Here is a 21683-nt window from a genome sequence, read left to right as displayed (position 1 = left end):
CGAATGCAAGGCAGGCTTCTTCTGACTTGTTTTTCAGACGGTACCTAGCCCAGTGCCTTGTCCTCTGTACGTGTTCAATTAATATTTACTAATTGTGATGGCATCGTGCCAGGGTGCTGAAAACCAGGTCCTTACGTTTATTCATCCACCTGTCCTTTTGTTCATTCATTCATTCGTTATTATTGGATTTCCACAGTGGACCAGGCTGTGGGAATTAGATAAGGAACAAAATAGAAATAGTCCCTGTCCTCATGGAGCTTATGTTCACACAGGGAGAAGGATTCTCAAAATTAACCAATAACTAAAATATTTCAGAGAGGTAACGCTCATAAAAGAAATACAAATCTTTATTCGATGTTCTGCATGTTTTGCCTCTTCTGTATGCAGGGCCCGTTACCTGACTGGGGAGACAGGGGCAGTGTCCAGTGCAAGATGCAAATACAGGGCCCCTTGTTCAAAAATACATAAGGATTTCCGACCAGCGACAGCAGAGCATTAGAGCAGTCTGATTAAAGTAAGCCCTTCCAGGCCTGCCTGTGTAGTATTGGTACTTAGCCCATGCGGGGTGCTTTGATGAGACAGAAAATAATCAGAGAAACAATCTTCATGAGATGTGAAATCCAGCTCAGTGTACTTATTTACAGAAAACAACAGAAGCTACATGGTGGCCATACATGGAATCCAACTAACATGAAGTTCTTGATGGTTTTTGCCTCTCAGATTGCTTGTCTTACTCGGCTTTGCAAGTATTATCCAGGAGGTGTTATGGGAAGCAGAGATGCAAAATCCTCGTCAACAATCACCATTTCGGAAGCCCCTGTCTTCCAGGAGTGAAGAAATACCTCACCGTCAACTACGCATGTGGTAAGAATCCACCCTCCACAAGCTGCTTGGAGACCCTGCCTCCTGGGGAGGCGGTGAGCATGTGAACAGAAGGAGTTTTCCAGCAACAAACCATTGCATTCACTCTACCCTGAAACTTTGCTGTCATCCCAGATATTCGCGAGCCTTTTCTCCTGTCCCTTATCCCTGTTTATGACATTCGCCTCAGATAAGCGATGAATTGTCTCTGGCCCTCATTTGTTTTAAAAGTGCTTTTAGCAATCAGATTGGCAGCAAGCAGGGTGGGCAGGAAAAGAACAAGCAAATGGGATAAAATGGATGTCATTGAGAAGAATGATTTTAATCTGGGTTCTTAGGAGGCTCTGAAATTTATGGGTACGTCACACAAGTTCAGTCAGTATTGCTCACTCCTAGTTAGTCTTCCATCCCAGCCTTTAGGCTGTAAAATGACTAACTCTCTATGCTGCTGACAGCCGTTTTATCGATGTACCCCCGGGGTTAAACCAACAGATCAAATGCTTACCCCACAGCCATTAAATATGTTACATGACGGCATCACTTTGTTTTCCTAGTGTCTTCAAATAATAAAATGAAATTGTTCATTCATTCGATTCTAATTTTATAAAGCTGCCTTTAAAAATCAGGTGTTAATTACCCTCAGAGGGTGCCGTGGATTTCTGGTTTGTAATCCTGACGTGTGAACTGGTTTTTAGAGGTGTTTTTTTTGTTTTTTGTTTTGTTTTGAAATAAGTATAGAAGCAAAGGGAAAGCAAAGAACATCATAACTGAAGAACCCAATACTTTGGCTCATGGAAACCCCTTTCCCCCTTCCAGATACCCCTAACCTTTTTCTTTTTTTTTTTTGGTAACAGCTTTATTGAGCTATAAATCACAAACTATACAATTCACCCATTAATCATACAAATCAGTGATCTTAGTAGAGTCACAGAATTGTGCGACGCCCACCATAATTAATTTAAGAACATTCTCATCACTCCCCCAGAGAAACCCTGGACCCTTTAGCAGTCACTTCCCGATCCACCCCTCACCCTCCAGTCCCACCCTAAGCAACCACCACTTTCTGTCTTTACTGATTTGCCTCTTCTGGACATTTCATATACATGGAATCGGACAATACGTGGTTCTTTGTGACTGGCTTCTTTACCTAGTATATGTTTTCAAGGTTCATCTATTTGGAGTACGTGTCAGTACTTCATTCGTTTTTATGGCCCAATAATATTTTGTTACATCCCCAGCCTTTTCTATCCTGAGTGCAAACCGTTGTCCTCTGCAATATCAAAGCTGTAATAGTCACGGTGCAGTGACTACATGATTGTATTCCCAAAATAACAGCACCCACACTCACGTGCCAGGAAGCATGGTTTTATTTGCTCTGCAGTCTGTATTCTGGCTCCCATGTAAAGCAGCCCTGGGTAGCATGGAGCCCATGCTGGCTGAGCTTCCCCAAGATACCAGACAGATCGCTCTGAAGTTCTAGTAACTTCGGGCCTCTCCAGCTGAGCGTTGAAGGAAGGGCAGGATGTGAACCTGCAAATAAGGTGGATTTCCGTGTGTGCCTTCACAGGTGAGGCCAGAACAGTTTCCAGGCTGAGGCTCCTCTTTGCTAAGGGAAAGTGGACTTTCAGAGCCTGGGGGTCACATGTTCCAGTCCAAGCTTCCTCTCCCTCATTCACTCGTTCATCACATTGTGGGCGTGTTTTAGTTAAAAAAAAAAAAAGAAGATGTTGTCCGTGTCCTCATGGAATTATCAGCTGGGGGAGAGAGATGGGCATTAAACAAATAACCAGAGAAACGTGTCGTTACCCACCGTGATAAATGATGCTTCTGAAAAGGACAGGATGCCATGCGGAAGGATAACAGTGCAGGGGCCCTTTTAGCTGGTGGGAGGTGGAGGAACGGAGAAGTTTTCCAAAGAGAACTTTCCTCTGGGGTGCATTGGACCCTGTCCTCTGAGGGGTGGGCAGGTGTGAGCTGGCAGATGCTGAGTGGGGGAGAGGAGGGCAGTGGGTGAGGAGGAAGGTGGATGAGGTAGCTCGGGAGGGGCCAGGACCAGATCCCACAGGGTCCTGGGAGGAGGTGCCCCTGGAGGGTTTTAAGTAAGGGAGTCATTCGGTGATGATTAGACCCTTAGAGGACCACTCCGGCTGTAGGGTGGAGGGTGGGCTAGAGCGGGATGGAAGCAGAGACCAGTCAGACAGCAGCAGGCAATGACTCGGACCCGAATGGCGCTAGAGGACGTGGTCAAAACTGGGTGGATGTGAGAGGTTTGGGAAAGTAGGAGGACATCCGAGGTGCTGGAGAGACCTGGCCTATTTGGGAGAGATTGGGGTCCAGAGAAGGTGACAGGGGCGGGAAAGATTTGTCCCTTGTCACAACAGGGCGGGGCAGAGCCTCTGGGAACGGATGGAGGGAGGGCTTGGGGTTCCAACCGCATGGCCCCTGTCTTCTCAACCTTCTCGAGATAAGTGCGAGCTGAGGACTTGGGGGAGGGGAGAGGGGTTTGAGGAGATGGGAGAAGGTCGGAAGTAAGGGCCGTGGGGACCAGAGGGCAGGCTGACTTCGGAAAGGGCCGTGGTGACGGTGCTGGGTGTAGAGCCCGGGGGGTTAGCGGTCAGCGTTCTGGGGGACCCTGGTCTGCCCGGTGGTGGGTCCCTCCCTCAGGGCCAGCTGCTTGAGGGCCGGCACGAAGCAGAGGGCTGCCCCAGCCTCACTGGGCAACGGGGAGGGGTCTGGACGAGGTCGCAGGATGGCAGAGGGAGGCATCCAAGTGAGTCCGCTTGAGGGTGGGAAGCCGAGGTCGGAGAGGGGGCTTTGCATCTTGGTTTCAGACGTGGGACCATGGACAGTGGCCCCCTGTCGTCAGCGTGGTTCCCCAGGAGTTATCCCAAAGGGAGGTGTTGACCCTCAGCCTGAGGCCACTTAATGTTCCCAGCCCAGCCCCGACTGTCCAAGCAGACACCTTCTAAGGTAACTTCTAACCACCTTCTGAGTGGTTGACATTTTTTTCTCTTTTTTAAGTGGTTGACATTTCAAAATTATTTCTCCCCCCGACAGATGGCCCTTCACTGTAAAACCTGAATCATTAAAACATGATTTGCAATGTCTGCATATATTTTAGATAACCAAATGGGCATGAAAGGTTTTACATTTTAAAAACATGAGTTCTACTGATGTGGGAGTTGATACAAAAACAGAGGATGTCAGGAATTAATTTCTAAGTGAATCTGTCTTACTTGGGACTGTCTGGATATGAATGAAGAAACCAAGTTGAGCTGGTTTAAGCCGAAAGGGGGTTGAGGTTGGGGAGGTACCCTGAGGCTAGAAGGCCACCTCCAGAAGCCAGAGCAGGAAAGCAAGGCCTCAGGGTGGGCCGAAGCTGGAGACTTCACGGGGACGGCAGCCGTCCCTCACCACCTCTCTCCCTCTCCCTCTCCCTCTCTCCCTCTCTCTCTCTCTCTCTCTCCCCTCTGCAGACAGCCCTCTGACCCTGGGCTGGATGCCATACAGCGATCCCCACAGCCCGAGTGATTCTTCTGTTAGATTTTTAGGTTCGAACAATATGAAGACTGGCAATCTGGCAACTTAATTCCAAATTTCTAACAGAGAGCTATTTAATTGGCTGGGCTGGGGTCCAGTAGCCCCCTCCTTTGATCTGCCTTGGCCAGAGACCACGTGATATGATTATAAACAGGGCTGCTAGAGAGGGGCCCAGCCAACCCCCTACTCAAGTCAAGACGCTCTTACCTGAGAGGCTCATGGAAGAGCCACCCCAATAGACATCTCTTCCACCACCTGGCTTCTGACTGCAGTGTCCAGCCGGGCTTTGCTATTCTGCCCAGCGATCTTGCTGTGCCCACCCAGGAAATACCCCACCCCTTGGGTTGGGGAGAGGGTGCATCAGTGCTGGGAGCAATGTGGTCCCTGCCCTCATGAGCTATAGGATGGAATGTGGTGATTCCAGGCCCTGGTGACGTGGGAGACCAGGAGGGCTTCCCAGGGGAGTGGCGTCTGAGGCAAGTGAGACCAGGTGTGTACGGAGTTAGCAAGGTGAAGGTCATGCAAAGGCTGGGAAGCGAGCCCAGAAGCAGGACAGAGGGACCTTGGGGGATGGGCGACTGAGGATTGGCTTGTACCTAAAGGCAGCAGGGAGCCCTTGGAGAGGTGTGCTCTGGGGACCTAAGTAATTTGCATTTTGATAGGAACACTTCTCCCTGTTTTATAGCTTGCTTTAATCTTGCCTTTCCCTCCCTCGTTTCTCGTAGGCTGGGTGGAGAATTTCAACATCTTGGTGTACCCTCAGGGGAATGATTCAGGCTGCGGGCCTTTTGCTTTTTGAACTGTAGGGGGTGCATCTGGCCGATGTCAAACCCCATGGAGAGCGACTGGGCTGGGAGATGCATCCCTGGAGCTCTCTTCTTTAATGCATGGCTAGACGAGGTCCTCGCTCTCAGTTTTTATCCAGCTTTTATTATTAGCCACATTTCTTGGACAGGATAGGTTTCAGACTTTCCTCCCATTAGGAGGAGGCAGACCTGGAGAACGGCCTGCTGTCCCCTCACCCCGATGGGGAGGGCTTCTCCCTGGGTCCACAGCCACTGGTCCTTGAGGGTCACCAAGACAGAGGCGCAGCCAGCATCCCCACCCTGACAGTTCCTGAGAGGGACAGGAAACACGTGGACCTCAGCGGGGGGCCTGCAGCTCCTCCCAGGAGATGGGTGCCAGGATTTGGGGGGCAGGAGGGATGGTGGTACTGTAACCAAAAGTGGGGTCCAGCTGCTCGCTGCTTAAAAGCCAATAAAGAGGCCAGGTTGGTGGAAAGGGAAATGTGCTTTCTTTTGGATGCCGGCAACCTACGCAGGGCAGGAGGGAGGGGCTGCCTGTCCAGAGGCCGACTCCCCCAACTGACAATCAGGGGTCAAGAGCTTTTATAGGCTGAGGGAGGGGGCTACGTGCAGAAACAGCACAGTCAGCTCTGACAGTCATCTTGAAATTGGTCATCGATGGTCTGACCAGCGTCATCTTGATTGTTTTAAGTACAGTTAATCTTCAGTTCCAGGGTCGGTTTGTTCCCATTTCCTTGAGGCCAATTCTTGGAATTGTGACACCTTACGTCATGGCTGCAGTCTGGTCATCACGTAGTTAACTTCTCCCGCCTGGCAGGGGTTTCAGTAGCTATAAGACAGCTCACAGGATATGGCTCAGAATATCATCTATAGCCCTTGAGAAGGAACTAATGGCCCTTGAGAAGGAACTAAAAGTCCTTGACTATGCTTAATGACTAAACTATTATTATTTGGTCTCCTTTGACTGTTTTCCTTTCTTTCTGCATTTTCTCACTCCTCTGATTAAACTTATTCTTTGGCTAAAGTTTTTCCACAGGCAAAAGGCAGGCAGAGGACATGGGGGGCAAGGACCGTAGGGTCCTGCTCTGTTTCAGTACCAGGGTTGTGTATAAAAGGAATGGATGCCAGGATCTGGGGACAAGAGGGATGGTGGTACCAGAATTTGGGGTACCCCCTTCTGTAGGTGCTAGGATTGGGGGACAGGAGGAATAGAAGGTGCTAGAACTGGGGACAGGAGGAATAGGTGCTGCAGGTTTGGGACAGGCAGGATGGGGGGAATGACAGGATTCAGAGGTGCTCATGCAATCTTGGTACCTGTTGAGAGGGAGGAACAGTAAAGCAGAGATCTTTTTTGTCTCTGATGTGAAGAATTATTTGGGGCTCTAATTTCAACCTGTGGAGGCTTCTTTCTTAAAGTCTACCCAGATCCAGGCTTGACACAGATTTACTCAGGAAAAAAAAATTCAGGAAGGGGCCTGCCTAAATTTAGCGAACTACTGGAGCCCATTAGAATCATCATCTCTGATTTCACCTAACAGGCTTGAGAGGGACCATCTGAGTGGGAATTGCTTTGCCATCTTTATAATCCTTTAAAACAATCCTTTATCCGGTTCCCAAAGGCTGAACGTCCCAGCATCACAGAAAAGAGTAAGGGCATATGTGAGTGAGACCAGGAGTTGAAGCTTCGCCCTTTGCTAGGTGAATGGTTCATCTGTGAGCCTCAGTTTTCCCATCTGCGGGAATGGGAATGACACGCCTCTTCATGGGTCACTAAGAGGACTGCACAAGAGGCACTGTTTAAACGCTGAGCACAGGCTTCGGCACGTGGTGGGAGCTCCATGAAAAGGGGTTTGCTGGCATTTCCACAAATGGACCTCGAGTGGAGAGGGACGGGTTTAGGGGCGGTAGTACATGACACCCAGTCCCTGTCCTCATTCAGAATCAGTTTGAAACAGGAGATACGAGAATCTGACAGGTGTGTTGACACCTGTTGTTACCTTAAAGATCCTAGAAGATTCTCCCAGTACGAGAGTCATTTTCAGATAGTAAATCAGCAAGTTCCCTGACGTGAGCCTACGGCATACACAGGCGATTTAATGTTGCATTCTGCAAAGCTCATTCCTCTCCAAGCAATTCCTCCTTCTCGCGCTGGAAAGCCTCTGGCATGTGTAGGAAGACCAGCCCTCCTGCGGCTGTATCTTAACTACAAGCCAAGAGGCAGACGTGGGAAAGAAACACTACTCCTGCAGAAAGGACTTACTCCTGCAGAGGAATCAGGGCACAGAAGTGATGGAGAGGTTGTTCATCAGAAAGCATCTGGGGCAGCGCAGCCCAGCTGTCTGGGGCGCCACCGGCGTCCCAGGATTGGCAGTGTGCCTGCCCCTTGGTCGGCCAAGGGGCATTCCTGGGGGGAGAGGTGGACAGCTTACACCGCCTCTGTCACCATCACTGTGCCGCCCTGGAAAGTGACCCTTGCTGCTGATGGTCACAAAGGCGCCAGGGCCTCCTGTACGTGGAAAATTCACAATTTAGGAACATCCTCTGGTTGTTGATCCTGGGACATCCCCAAAAGACTTTTGTTAAGCACTTTGAGAAAGGAAATGAGGTCTTCTTGCTGCTGAAGATGGCTTAGCAGCTCGTTTCCAAAAAATCAGTGCCGTTGAACTTGCCCGGTTTGTATTGGCTTCACTTCTATTTCCTGTTGCCACTTCTCCCAGATATCAGCTGAGCCGAAGAACAAACAAAAATAATTTTCTGCAGCAAAAACATTTGGTTTCCTCTCCCTTCTCCCAGCTGGCTGCAGTGCACTGGCTCTTCTGAATTCTTGCTTTGCCCCCCTGCTCGGCTCCTGCTACCATCTTGTCCGCTTTGCCTGGAGGGTCTTGAGATCCGGATGGTTTATTCTTAAGGTCAGTTTGGAAGAATCTTTAACCATCTTCCAAAGGAGTCTGTTTCACTGCCCTCTCTCTTCATCTTCCTGTCATCCTTTCTTATAATACTGAGAGCTGCATTCTAGCACAGAGACTTCGAATTCTGTCAGGGTGATTAAGGAAGCAGTGAGTTAAAGGGAGTGAACAAAAAGTGGAATCGCAGCTGGAAGAGGTCAGTGATGAGTTTTGAGTTGGTCCCATTCATTTTGTTTCACTGGGTCTCAGGGAAGTTGATGTTCGAAGTGAATAGCGTTATTGAGGTGTGATTTACATAGCTTAAAATTCACCCGTTTTAAGTAAAATGATCCAGTGATTTCTGGTAGATTTACAGAGCTGTGCAGCCTTCACCACACTCCGATTTTAAAATATTTCCAAGATCCCCAAAGTTCTCTCACGCCCATTTGCGGTCAGTTTCCATCCCCACCCCCACCCCACCCCCATCCTTGGCAACCACGAATTTACTTTCTGTCTATAAATTTACCTTTTTCTGGAGATTTCATATGAATGGAATCATACCATATGTGGTCTTCTGTGTCTGGCTTCTTTCACTGAGCTTAATGTTTTTGAGGTTCATCCGTGTTGTAGCAGGTGTCAGTACAGTCGGTCCTCTGTATCTGTGGGCTGCCCATCTGTGGATTCAACCAACCACAGACTGAAAATATTTGGGAAAAAAAATTCCAGAATGTTCTAAAAAGCACAACTTGAATTTCCTGCACACTGACAACTATTTACATAGCATTTACATTGTATTTACAACTATTTACATAGCATTTACAGTATATTAGGTATTGTAAGGAATCTAGAGATGATTTAAAGTACATGGGAGGATGTGCATAGGTTACATGCAAATCATATGCTATGTATATAAGGGACTTGAGTGTCTGTGGATTTTGGTATCCAAGGTGGGTCCTGGAACCAATCCCCCAAGGATACTGAAAGATGATTGTACTTCAATCCTTGTTATTGCTAAATATCATTCAGTTGGATAGATATGCCATATCTTGTTTATTTGTTCTCCATGTTTTTTTTTTAAATACTGCAAGATAGGCCTAAAGTTTAACCTTTCTGGGACATTTGATGATCACATGGGTACCGTTGGTGTATGTATGTGAGTGTATTGGACAAGCAGACTGATTTATGTACTGATTTGAAAATTGATCTTTTTTTTGTCTTATCTACATTGCATTTTAAAGTTGTATTATGTGTACAAAGTATTTAAAATATTTCTTTTTGGTTTTTAGTTCCCAAGAATATACTCACAGCGATCGATCCAGCCATTGCTAATCTAAAACCTTCTGTGAAACAGAAAGATGGTGACTATGGTAAGGTTTATGGCTTACTACCAGCATTTCTCTTTAAGTAAAGGTGAACAGCCCCATGTGACCACAGGTGGGTGCACACTGGTTAGGAAGGAAGGTGTGTGAGCTGCCAGCTCTGAGAATGGCAGTGCTGTGGCAGATGGTTGCAAATGGTGGCCAACATTTTGTGTTTTAAATTATAAGTAGGATAAATCCCCCTTCCATTCCCTCTCTTATTTCCTAAAAGAAAAATCACCTTGAAAAATCTGCTCAGAAATAAATCTGGGGTTCCTGGATTATCTGATGAGCTTGTTGGAAAGAGGATCACATAAGGCAGCGGTCCCCAACCTTTTTTGGCACCTGGGACCAATTTCGTGGAAGACGATTTTTCCACAGACCGGGGCTTGTGGGGGCGGGGGGATGGTTTCGGGATGATTCAAGCGCATTGCGTTTATTGTGCACTTTATTTCTATTATTATTACACTGTAATATATAATACAGTAAGTATACAGCTCACCATAATGCTGACAGGAGGTGGAGCTCAGGCGGTCATGCGAGCAATGGGGAGCGGCTGTAAATACAGATGAAGCTTCACTTGCTCACCTCCACTCACCACCTGCTGTGCGGTCCAGTTCCTAACAGGCCACAGACTGGAATCAGTCTGTGGCCTGTGGGATGGGGACCTCTGCCATAGGGAACCTGGGTGGGCCACACCCAAGCTGGACCTGTGTGCCTCCATCCACATGTACCCTTCTTCCTGAGGTTTTCACCAGACTTTTGTAAATAAGGGGATGAACGTTTTGGTTTTCTTATCAAATCTAGAATGGAGTTCAGACCCTTGGGGCTCTTGATAGAAATTACAGAGGCCCCCCAAGACAATCTATATAAGATATTGCACTTTGCAGGTTGAGAATTGGTCTTGTGTCACTTTGATTACATTTATGAAGTTTTTCCCCCTAAGAATAAAACGAAAGTGTGCTTGTTGTGGAGCACACAGGAAAGCACCAAGCAATAAAACTCACCCTTAGTCTCAAAGCTTAGAGATAACTATTGTTCGTATCTTATGTTCTTCTAGTTCCAGCCCTCCAGCTCTCCACCAGGGTCTGCTTCTCCCAGCCTCTCCCAACCCCTCTGATCTTTCTAACAGGGCTCCCACCCAGATCCCATGAATATCCTGGTCCCCCTGGAGTGGAGGCCTGAGAGCCGTGTCTGACCTTCCTAGGGGTCTCCAGGGCCCTTAGGCTACCCCATCAGGGGCTCCCTAAGCTCCATCACAGCAACTTAACCAGGCATCCTAAGCCAGATCCACCCTGTATTTTGCTTCATTGCCAAAAAAGTAGCCCAACACAACCTCCCTCCATCATTCCAGGCCTTCTTATCTGTGGTCAACAGAGCAGACAGAAGCTCCGTGGTGACGTGGGACATTATTAAATCTCCCAGAGGCATGATGAATGCCATTGCCTTAATAATGGGAAGATAAATGTGTTCCCTTCTGCAAGAGCAGATGAGTGAAGTTGGAACCAAGACATTTTAGAATTTCTGAATCCCTTTTATCACTTAATATTTTCAGAGACTGCTTACTAAATGCTCTTCCTGGCTTCATCTTCCCTAATTTTGTCAGAGGCCCACTTATTGGGTCTCTATGACTTTTTATTTATTATGGAAGTCCTGGATTAGGAAAAAACGCATACTGTGAACAGTTGTGATTAATCGGTCTTGCATTTTTTACGAAACAGGTATAAACTTTGACCCAAGGAAACCAAGAGTTCTGAGGAAAGATGGAATTATTGTCAGCCACTCCCTGGCAGCATTTGCTTACCTTCGAGGTAGGTCAGTGAATTAATAATGGATTTACCGAATTCTTACTCACAAATGCTCTGTTTAATTACAACACCTGGATGGCTAAAGAAAAAGGACTTTAAGTTTGACACAGCAACTGCAATCTTCTACAATCCAGAAACACAGAGGCCTGAACTTAGGTATGGTTGCCACTGGCAACCAACAAGAGAACCACATAGGGAAGGAGCAAAGGCTAAAGTCACACTATGTAGCAGTTGGGCTCCATGGGAATTTTCCACTTTGCAAAGTAGGAACCTGAGGAATGCATTTTCCAGCTCTAAAATTTGGGAAGGGCATAGGATTATTGAATTCCACCCTTGGCTGCAAGAAAATTGGGCTGAAAGATGACTTAGTGAACAAAACAGGTCATGCTCTGTGAAAGGAGAGCCCCTTTCTGAGTCACCAGCGTTACTTCTCACGGTTCCAAGGTTTCCCTTGATAATCTTCCCCTTAAGGATCAGTCACACTCAGCCCTCCTTAATTAGCAGAGCCCAAATTGCTCATGGTGCATGCTACCTTTCCTCACCAGCCTCGCTGCTCACCTCTGGAGAGACCATATTTTGGAATGTCAACTCTGCAAGTTTCGACAATGCCTGCCTGACTCTGTTCAGAGAGCCAGAACCTCAGAAGACGGTTTTTTTTTTGGTGGTACGCGGGCCTCTCACTGTTGTGGCCTCTCCCGTTGCGGAGCACAGGCTCCGGATGCGCAGGCCCAGCGGCCATGGCTCACGGGCCCAGCCGCTCCGCGGCATGTGGGATCCTCCCGGACTGGGGCACAAACCTGCGTCCCCTGCATCAGCAGGTGGACTCTCAACCACTGCGCCACCAGGGAAGCCCAAAAGAAGACGTTTGTAAAATACATGGTAATACAATGCATTACGGCATTACTTACTCAAGGCCTGCCAGAGCTGGGGCTGTTTGGAGTAAGCCTTCCTCAGAAGAAAATAAAGGCTTAAGAAAACATCTCAACACAGGAGGTAGAACAGTCTTGGGACCTTCTTACCAGTATCTTCCCTGTGTGGTGGTTGTGTGGTTGTTGAGAATCTTCTCTTTTCTAACCACCCTCCCATTTCTGTTTCTTGCTGTTTCGGACAATTGTCAAAGTTAAGAGATGTAAGGATTTTTATTGTTGAAAATATCACATATTTTCAAAGTCCCCGGAGAGCCCCTTGGAGGAAAGACATCATGAAAATCCTTCACTCAGAGGAACAACTAGGAGGCTGCTTATGTGATGCGGCCATTCTGGACCCTGTCAGTTCCTCTCAACAACTGTCTTGGTCAGCTCAGGCAACCGTAACAAGATTCCATGGGCCCGGTGGCTTAAACAACAGAACTGTATTGTCTTCCAGGCTGGAAGGCCATGATCAAGGAGCTGACAGGCTTGGTTTCTGGTGAGGGCTCTCTTCACGGCTTGTAAACAACTGCCTTTCCCCTATGTCGTCACACAGCAGGGAGGGAAAGAGAGAGAGAGAGAGAGAGAGCTCTAGGTGTCTCTCTCTTTTTTTTTAAATTGAATTATAGTTGATTTACCATGTTGTGTTAATTTCTGCTGTACAACACAGTGATTTAGTTCTACATATATATACATACTTTTTCATATTCTTTTACATTCTGGTTTATCACAGGCTACTGAATATAGTTCCCTGTGCTATACAGTAGGACCTTGTTGTTTATCCGTTCTATATATAATAGTTTGCATCTGCTAATCCCAAACTCCCAGTGCATCCCCCCCCACCCTCCCTCACCCTTGGCAACAACAAGTCTGTTCTCTATGCCTATGAGTCTGTTGCTGTTTCATAGATATGTTCATTTATGTCATATTTTAGGTCCCCCTTGGTGTCTCTCCTTATAAGGACACTAATCCTGTTGGATCAGGGCCCCACCCGTATGACCCCATTGACCTGTAATTACCTTCTTATAGGTTCTATCTCCAAGTATAGTCACATTCATTCAACACATGAATCTGGGAGGGACACAATACAGTCCACAGTAGTGCCCTTGAGAGAGGGACTCTTATCCCCTATTCTGCACACAGGGAAGCCGAGGCTCAGAGGAGTTGAGCCAGGTGCTTGAGGACACCAAGTGGCTGGCGACAGGGCAGGATTCAGACTCAGCAGATACAAAACGTGCCCTCCAGCTTCTCCAAGAGAGACGTATGCCCTTTAGAATTTTGAGGGATGGAAACCTCATGACCTCGAGCGATCTAAATTAGATTGCCTCCATCCCTGTCTAACCTTTTTCACACTCACCACTCCCAGAAGTCGTTGGAGAGATTTATCTGTTAAACACCCATCTCTCCACTAGACATTAACTATTTCAAGTACAGATGTTTGTCACCTTAGTCATTGTCATATCCTACTGCCTGGGACAGAGCTGGCACAGAGTAGATGCACAGTAAGTAGTTAGTAAATGACCATATGAAGAGCCCTCCTCTGGTGTCATGAGCTATCCTTCGCCTAATCATCACCCTGTATTCGGTGTTTGTAGGTATTCAATTTTTAAGGAATGTAAGGACTTGGTGGGTGGTTATTTGGTTTTATAGAGGGATGTTTAGGCACATTCAACTCAGCAAACCGCAACCAAGCCGAAATTTCATGACGAAGAGAAAGAGGCTCTGAATGTGTGGTGTCAGGTGTTAGTGAAATGAAGTTGCTATAGAAGTTCATTTGTCAAATCACAGAGGCTCACAAAGTCTTAGGGAAACAGGGATATCTGCACTTGCTGGTGAATTTCCTGGGCATGTCGTTCTCTGGGTGGTCACTCTAGAGGTCCCCAGCCCACCTCGTCCTCCTCATGGGGCAGGCCAGCACACTGCAGAGAAGGGCAGGACGTCAGGCTGAGCTTTTTCAACACGGGCATCACACAATGAGAGCGTCACCCTCATCGTCGTTAGAAAGTGGTGCCCCAGCCAACTCTTAGTGGCATCCTTCTCCTTGTTGCAGGGATATGATCTGAGGGCTGGACTGGGGTCCCTGGGTACCCACCAAAGGGAGGAGACCCTCCTCCGGGAGGGACCCCAACAGGAGCCACCAAGAGTGAGCTGGGAAGATTCTGGCAAAATCAGCTAAATAGTAGATAGAGCAAATCCAGAAGGACGTTTCCCCGGGTCAGGCTGTAGGTAGTTTTGCTGCATTAGTGCAGCCAAGTTCACATGGAGGACCAGCAGACTAGAACCCAGAATCAAGGGGCCTGTCCCGGGATGTTGAGAAACAGAGGCTGGTGGAACGGACACAGGATATCCAAGGGTCCCTGATGAACGATTTTGCTTTGGGCCATTTAATGATCTGTGAGACATTTTCTTAGGAGGTTAGAATTTACCCTCCTCTCAATAATATAGACCTACTCCTTGAATTCATTCTAGAATTTAGATCATGGGTCTGAAGAAACTCATAGAGAATTTTTGATATTAGGGAAATGGAAAGCGGTGTGTGTGTGGGGTGGGGGGTAGGTTTGCAGGAGGCAGTTAGCTGGCTCAGCCATTGTACCTCTGCAGATTGTTCTGAAGGAGACTTATTTAGACAGCCTGGCTCAGAACTTGATGTCCTCCATTCCACCTAGTTAGTGTTTTATTGTGTGCCCTAGTGGCCCAATATTTCAGCCCCTGCCTTGGGCTTGGGCCTGTGTGTGTCTTCGGCCTCTGGAAGCGCTCACTGTGGACTTGCGGGGTGCATGGGGTAACTGGGGCCATGGATGAGAAAGCAGTGCTTCTCCTGAGTTGGGAGAGCATCATTGTTTCATAGGAAAGAAACTCCAGGCTATCAGGCAAACCCCCATTGAAATAGAAGTATCATAACACATTCCAGAGTTGAAGTTACACGATCCCCTGTCAGGGAGGACGATGGGAAATCAGCGCCGCCTTGTCACATAGGTGTGGATTCTGAAGTGTTCCCACGGCCTCTAATCTTTGGTTCCATGACAGAAAGTTATTATCACGTCCCTAAGTGCTGTCGGACCAGGCCCAATACTCTTTGTGCTTTCACCCGACGGTAGCAGGGCCCCAAGGGGTGGAACCCTCGCCCCAGCCTCTCGGTGTCTTATTTGGACACAAATAAGTTTGAGCTGGAGCTTGTGTTGGCTCCAGACCAGGGATCTAAGGGTCAAGGGGCCTTAAAGGCCACGGGCCACCATGGTGAGATTCCCGAGGGCTGGCTACCGCTGATGAAATTAAAGCCATTCACTTGAGCCTGTGATGAACTAAGGCTAAAATGAGAATAAGACCAACAATAGCACAGTGTGAAGATTCTGTTTGACAGGGAGACTAATGCCTTTATTTTAACAGAACACATTCAGTATAATAGGAAAAGGGATCACAAAAGCCTAAAGTGGTCCAATTGATTTTAGAAAACAGATGATATCCCCTTAGTTTAAAGCCTGGGGCCTTGGAGAGAACCCTAGCCCGAGCTTGGGGTCCCAGCCAAGCAGTGGCTATGGACAAATTAAATGTCTGTGACGGGAAGAGTTGAGCCAGTTCACCACCAGGGCTCCATCTAACTAAGATCTGGTGATTCTGTGACTTCAGACTAGTTGGTTCAGGTGACTAGGAAGTCTTTTTTCCAACGGGCTTTCCAAGAGTTGCCATATTCTCCATCTTTGATTATTGGATATTAGCAGACTTGGTGTAAACATGGCCTGAAGAGTGATCCCTTGGCAGGAGGTACACCTGAGCCAAGGGGCACCTAAGGTCTGATGAGTGAGAAGCGCTCCTGGCAATAGAATCCAGACCCTCCCTCCCCAGCAGCAGAGGGAGAGAGGAAGAAAGGCAACTAACGTTATGGAGCCCCCGACCTACAGGGCACCAAGCCTAGTGCCGTAGACCCATGACCCCTCCCTTCAAGCACTCAGCAGATAGCTGTGTCACCCCTGCTTTGGGCCAGGCACTGGGGATTTGGTGAAGAACAAGGCAGTTCAGTCCCAGTCCTCACGGAGCTTGCATTCTATGGCGGGCGGAGGGGGGGTCGGGGGGGAGGACAAAACACACTCAGCAACTTAGTAACATTCCAGAGGCTATGAGACCTAATGACAGGGGACACCTGGTCCAGACTCGGGGTGGGGTCACGGAGGGCTGGATGAAGAGGGGAGAAAGAACATTCCAGGCAGAATGAACAGCACGTGCAAAAGCACCAAGGTGCGAAGCCATCTGGCCCCTGTGAGGGATGGAGAGAGGCCAGTGGGTGGGAAAGCAGAAAGCAGAGGGATGAGTCTTTGGAGTTGAACTTGGGGAGGGTAGTTCCATGGACCAGGTCCTAGCAAGCTTCGTAAGCAGTGGTCTGGATTTGATTTTTACCTTACGAGAGGAGGGGGACCGTTTATAGGTTTTAAGTAGGGGAGTCATGTGATCTGATGTGCTTTTTTTTTTTTTTTTTTTTTTTTTTTTTTGCGGTACGTGGGCCTCTCACTGTTGTGGCCTCTCCCGTTGCGGAGCACAGGCTCCGGACATGCAGGCTCAGCAGCCATGGCTCACGGGCCCAGCCGCTCCGCGGCATGTGGGATCCTCCCGGACCGGGGCACGAACCCGTGTCCCCTGCATCAGCAGGCGGACTCTCAACCACTGCGCCACCAGGGAAGCCCTGATAGGCATTTTTTAAAAGATTACAGTGGCCACAGTGGGGAAGATGGATGAGAGGGGCAAAAGAGGAGAGAGGAGACCAGCTGGGGGTGGGGAGGATGGAGAAGAGAAGTGTTATCATTTCTGTTTTTCAGATAAATTCACTAGATCAGAAGACACCTTAATGAAAGGAAAATACAAGCCACTTACCCAGAGATATTCACAATGTATATACTGTCTAATGATCAATATCAAGAATATATAGAAACTATAGATAGATAGAGATATATTCTATGTGTAAGAAGAAAAGCACACACAACCCCATTTAAAAAGTGGGCACACAGGGCTTTCCTGGTGGTGCAGTGGTTGAGAGTCCGCCTGCCGATGCAGGGGACACGGGTTCGTGCCCCGGTCCGGGAAGATACCACGTGCCGCGGAGCAGCTGGGCCCGTGAGCCATGGCCGCTGAGCCTGCGCGTCCGGAGCCTGTGCTCCGCAACGGCAGAGGCCACAACAGTGAGAGGCCCACGTACCAGAAAAAAAACAAAACGAACAAACACCAAACACCCAACACTGTAACGTTACACCTTTTTCATAAAGTTTTTAGGAATGCATAGAGATGCGATAAGCTATGTAAAAAGGTGAGTGGGGGAGTAATGAGCATGGAATTCAGGTGGTAGTTACCTTTATGGGAGGAGGCTGGGGGGAGGGGAACCCACAGGTTAGACATGGTTATTGTCAAGGCTCTAACTCCCACGTGGGGGGCTTATTCACAGCGCGGGTGCCGATTACAGAATTTAAAGTAATTAATTAAATAAACATAAAGGAAGGCCGCATATTGACCGATAAAGAGAATGTGTCACATCCTGAGGATTATGGTGAGTTTACTTCTGTCCACCTGGAGTCTTTAAAAAGAAGTAGAGATGGGAAAGGCGGGGGACAGTCACTAGCCCATAGTTACCCCCCTGTCTGGGGCAGAGCCAGACCTTAAATCCTCCTCGATCCTGCCCTGAGTACTGATTCACCCATGAGACCACCGCTGGGAATGACGGTCTCGTGGGCAAAGAGAGAACGGGGCTGTGGGTGATCATGGTCTCCCAGAAGCTTGACCAGCGTGGGATCTTTCTGCCTGGAGCTGGCCCTGTCCTGAACCGGGATGCCTGGAAAAAGTTACAAGTGGATGGGCCTCCATTCGCCCATCGGCAGCGCTCCTTCCAGGCACTGCAGGAGGTGAGGGCTACAAGCATGGCTGTCCATGGGCTCAAGGCTTACGCTTTCCCAGGAGGAGGAGGAGATGAATTGTGGCTGCACAGAAAGCCCGTATCCGAGTCCACGAGGACAGGAAGGACTGGAGAGGACAGTGGCCAGGAGGCTTGGGAAGGGGGGGCCAGAGGCAGTGGGGAGAACAGGAGGATTCAAAGGAAAGGGAGGTGAGCGTGAAGCTGGGAGTGATGAGTCCACTCCCAGCAGAGGCTTTGATGTGCAGGAGAAACGATTGGCCCCATCAGATCAGGGCCTCGGGTCTTAGCATCATTTTGTGGTTTACGGTTTAATGACTGTGTCCCAAATGCCAGTCTTCCAATCCCTGTTCTACCACCACTCCCGGAAAAGAACATGGCACAAAGCATGTGTGTCTCTGACCAAATCTTCAAAATACCTTGACCCTTAGGAAAAATATATTGTTATTAATAGCACTACAGACACAGCTTACTACCCCTCTCCTGGTCAAAATCAGTTTTGCATTCAGGGTTCTGTGTCTTAGAGAGAGTGATGAGATGGTGCTCATAGGGGTGACGGCAACAAAGGACATTTGAGTCCAGTGAATTGAGCTGCAAGTGAAGGAAGCCGAATGGAGAAGTTGCATGTTTCAAGGAGATAACATGTCCCACTTAGATCTCTCCCATCAGATCACAGCGGCTAGATCCCTTGACTGTACATGAAACTTAACAACTGTCAAGTTCTGAACCTCCAGTCTGCACCTCTGGGGAAGGACCAAGGCAGTGAAGACAACGGTCATCATGATATTCGAGTCTAGTGAACAAGGAGGCCATGTGCCTGGAGGAGGCTGGTTCCATCGAGACGTAGGAGCAAATGCCAGTGCACATCTCACAAGCTGCTCGCAGCTCGGGAGCTGGGTTCCTGTCCTGGCTCCACCTAAAGAGGCCAGCTGAGCTCAGACAGTGGCTCCCCTACACCTCAGCTTGCGTCTCTGTATCAGTGATCCACAAAGTATGGCCCACGGGCTGATTTTGTAAATAAAGTTTTATTAGAACACAGCCACACCTGTATCCTCTTTCGTGTTACTACAGCACAGTTGAGTAGTTGCAACACAGACTGTATGGCCCACACAGCCTTAAAATATGTACTGTCTGACCTTTTGACAGAAGGGTCAGAAAAATCTGTCAACTCCTGATCTATATTATGAAGAAGTTAGCTGGATCATTACTTCCCAAAATGGGAGTGCTAACACCTCAAGGGGTACACAGCTGAAAAGTAATAGTCCTTTCCACTCAGGGTTAATGTAAGGATTAACCATATGTAAAGATTTAGACCAGGGTACATAGTACAAATCAGCATTATTTCTATTTCTATTGTACAGTCATTTGGAGGTTGAACTTTTAGTACCAGAACTTTTATTTATATTTATTTTTTAATCTAAAAGAAATTAAGCTTTGTAACATTTACTATATTAGTACTTACATTCATATATATACTTTATATGTAAATTAATTTTTCAAAATTTACTACTATTAATAATAGCTAACAGTTTATTGAACATTTGTTATGTGTCATTGAGTGTTCTGAGAGCTTCACAGGAATTAACTCTGACAGAAAGGGGCTTCTGGCTCCATTTTACAGGTGAAGGAACTGAGGAACAGAGAGGTGATGTAATTCGCTGAAAGTCACACTACTAGGGAATGACAGATCTGCATTTGAACTCAGGAGGGCCCAGCTTCTCAGGTCCTTTGCTATGTGTCCTCTCATAAACATACATATATTGACTATATTGCTCCAAACCTTTTTTTTCTTTTTAATTAGTGGGGGTATATGATCAGTTAGGTGTGGATGGTCTCAGAGATGCTGTCCAGGACTGCATATATCTGCTTCTATGGGACTTTGGCCTGGTGAAGACTGACAGCTCCCCCACGTCCTGACGTGTTCTCTTTCCCTTACAGCCCACCCTGAAAGAGCTGCCCTGCTGTTCGTGTCCAGTGTTTGCATCGGTCTTGCACTCACACTGTGTGCCTTGGTCATCAGAGTGTCCTGCACCAAGGACTTCCAGGAGCTGCAGCTAGCGAGGGAGCATCTGGTGCCAGGAAGCGACAAAGCCGAGGAGGACAGCCAGGATGAGGGGGAGGAGGACTCGTCTGACTCCGATTTTCCGGGGGAACTGTCGGGGTTTCGTAGGACTACATATCCTGTCTACAGTTCCATAGAGGCTGCAGAGCTGGCAGAAAGGATTGAGCGCAGGGAGCAAATCATCCAGGAAATATGGATGAACAGTGGCTTGGACACTTCACTCCCAAGAAACATGGGCCAGTTCTACTGAAAACCAGATGCGTCTTGATATGATCACACTTTCTGAAGAGGGAAGGGTTGAACATGCCCCTCCAGTTCTGTTTCACTCGTACCTTCTATGAAGGAGAATTTGTCATGTCATCCAATACTGGGGAAGCCAGAAAGCTCTTAAAGGGACATTTCAAACTGTTTACAGCACATTTCAAAATAAATATGGAGGGAAGAAGTCTTGGTTTTCTGTATTTATTTAAATTCATGTCTATATGCTAACAGAACTAGAGTTCACATTTATTGAGCCCTTATAATGCCAGGCACTGTTCTAGCTGCTTTTCATGTATTAAGTCATTTAATGCTCACGACAACTTCGTGAGATGGTGCTGTCATTATTGTTTTACAGATGGGTAAACAGAAGATCCCTATCTATCCGTAAAAGAATTATACGAATATTCACAATGGCAAGCGTGAGTTCAGTCACTCCGTGTTCACTGGTCGTAGACTTTAATCACATAATTTGTTTAGAGAAGGGATTGGCAACGTTTGTTTTCTTTTTAAGGGAAAGATAATAAATATTTTAGGCATCGTAGGTCAGATAGGTCTGCCACAACTACTCACCTCTGACCCTGGAGCTCAAAAGCAGCCACAGCTAATAGGTAATGAATGAACATGGCTGTGTTTCAATAAAACTTTATTTGTGGAAACTGCAATCTGAAATTAACTTTCGTATGTCACATATTTCTCTTTTTTAATCAATTATTTTAAAATGTAAAAGCCATTCTTAGCTCACGGGCTGTCCAGTAGCCTACAGGCAGTAGACTAGATCTAGCCTGCCTCTTGATTTTGTAAATAAAGTACGGTTTATAACGCCTAAAACATTTACCCTTGCAGGAAAAGCTTGCTGACTCCTGACTTAGATTAAAACTACAGAATTTCTAGTGGTAAAAAACAGTCCACCAGATTCCCTAGCAGCCTGTGGGCAAGGATCAAGTAGAGCTACCTTTCAAATTATTGCAAAAAAATAGGTCCTACCACATGAGGGGGAGGGGCAGGTGAAGAAGTAAAAGAAAAAGGAGTTAAGGAAACATTCCTGGTGGGAGAACTGGGGATGGTTTCTTTTAGAAGGCGCCCCCTGGTGGACAGGAGGCTTATAGCTGTGGAGTAGAATAAGAAAAGAATTTTTTTCTCTTTCTTGTCCTAAGGGGCTTAGAGCATTAAAATGATGGTGTTGACTCCGAATGAGGTCTCCCTGCCTTATCTTACTTCATCATCACATCAGCCCTGCAAGCAGGCATATGTGGATGAGGAAGCTGAAGGCTGACAGTACTGGGGCCAAGTCACACGGTACCAAG

At 47.5% G+C, this 21683-nt stretch overlaps 1 protein-coding gene across 2 annotated transcripts in view; it reads left to right on the top strand.

Moving 5' to 3' along the window:
• The window catches only part of EVA1C (eva-1 homolog C), an 85675-nt gene extending 65147 nt beyond the window's left edge, over positions 1-20528 (top strand). For both annotated transcript variants that reach the window (XM_060099757.1, XM_060099756.1), the window contains exons 5-8: positions 721-864; positions 9379-9459; positions 11172-11261; positions 19995-20528. In XM_060099757.1, the coding sequence (XP_059955740.1) occupies positions 721-864; positions 9379-9459; positions 11172-11261; positions 19995-20368 (689 nt within the window). In that variant the 3' untranslated portion in view covers positions 20369-20528. The remainder of the gene's footprint in view (positions 1-720; positions 865-9378; positions 9460-11171; positions 11262-19994) is intronic.
• Positions 20529-21683: the final 1155 nt, after the last annotated feature.

This window comes from Mesoplodon densirostris, chromosome 5 (genome assembly GCF_025265405.1).
Source record: "Mesoplodon densirostris isolate mMesDen1 chromosome 5, mMesDen1 primary haplotype, whole genome shotgun sequence".
NCBI classification, from domain to species: Eukaryota; Metazoa; Chordata; class Mammalia; order Artiodactyla; family Ziphiidae; genus Mesoplodon; species Mesoplodon densirostris.
This window is presented reverse-complemented; position numbering and strand designations above follow the sequence as displayed.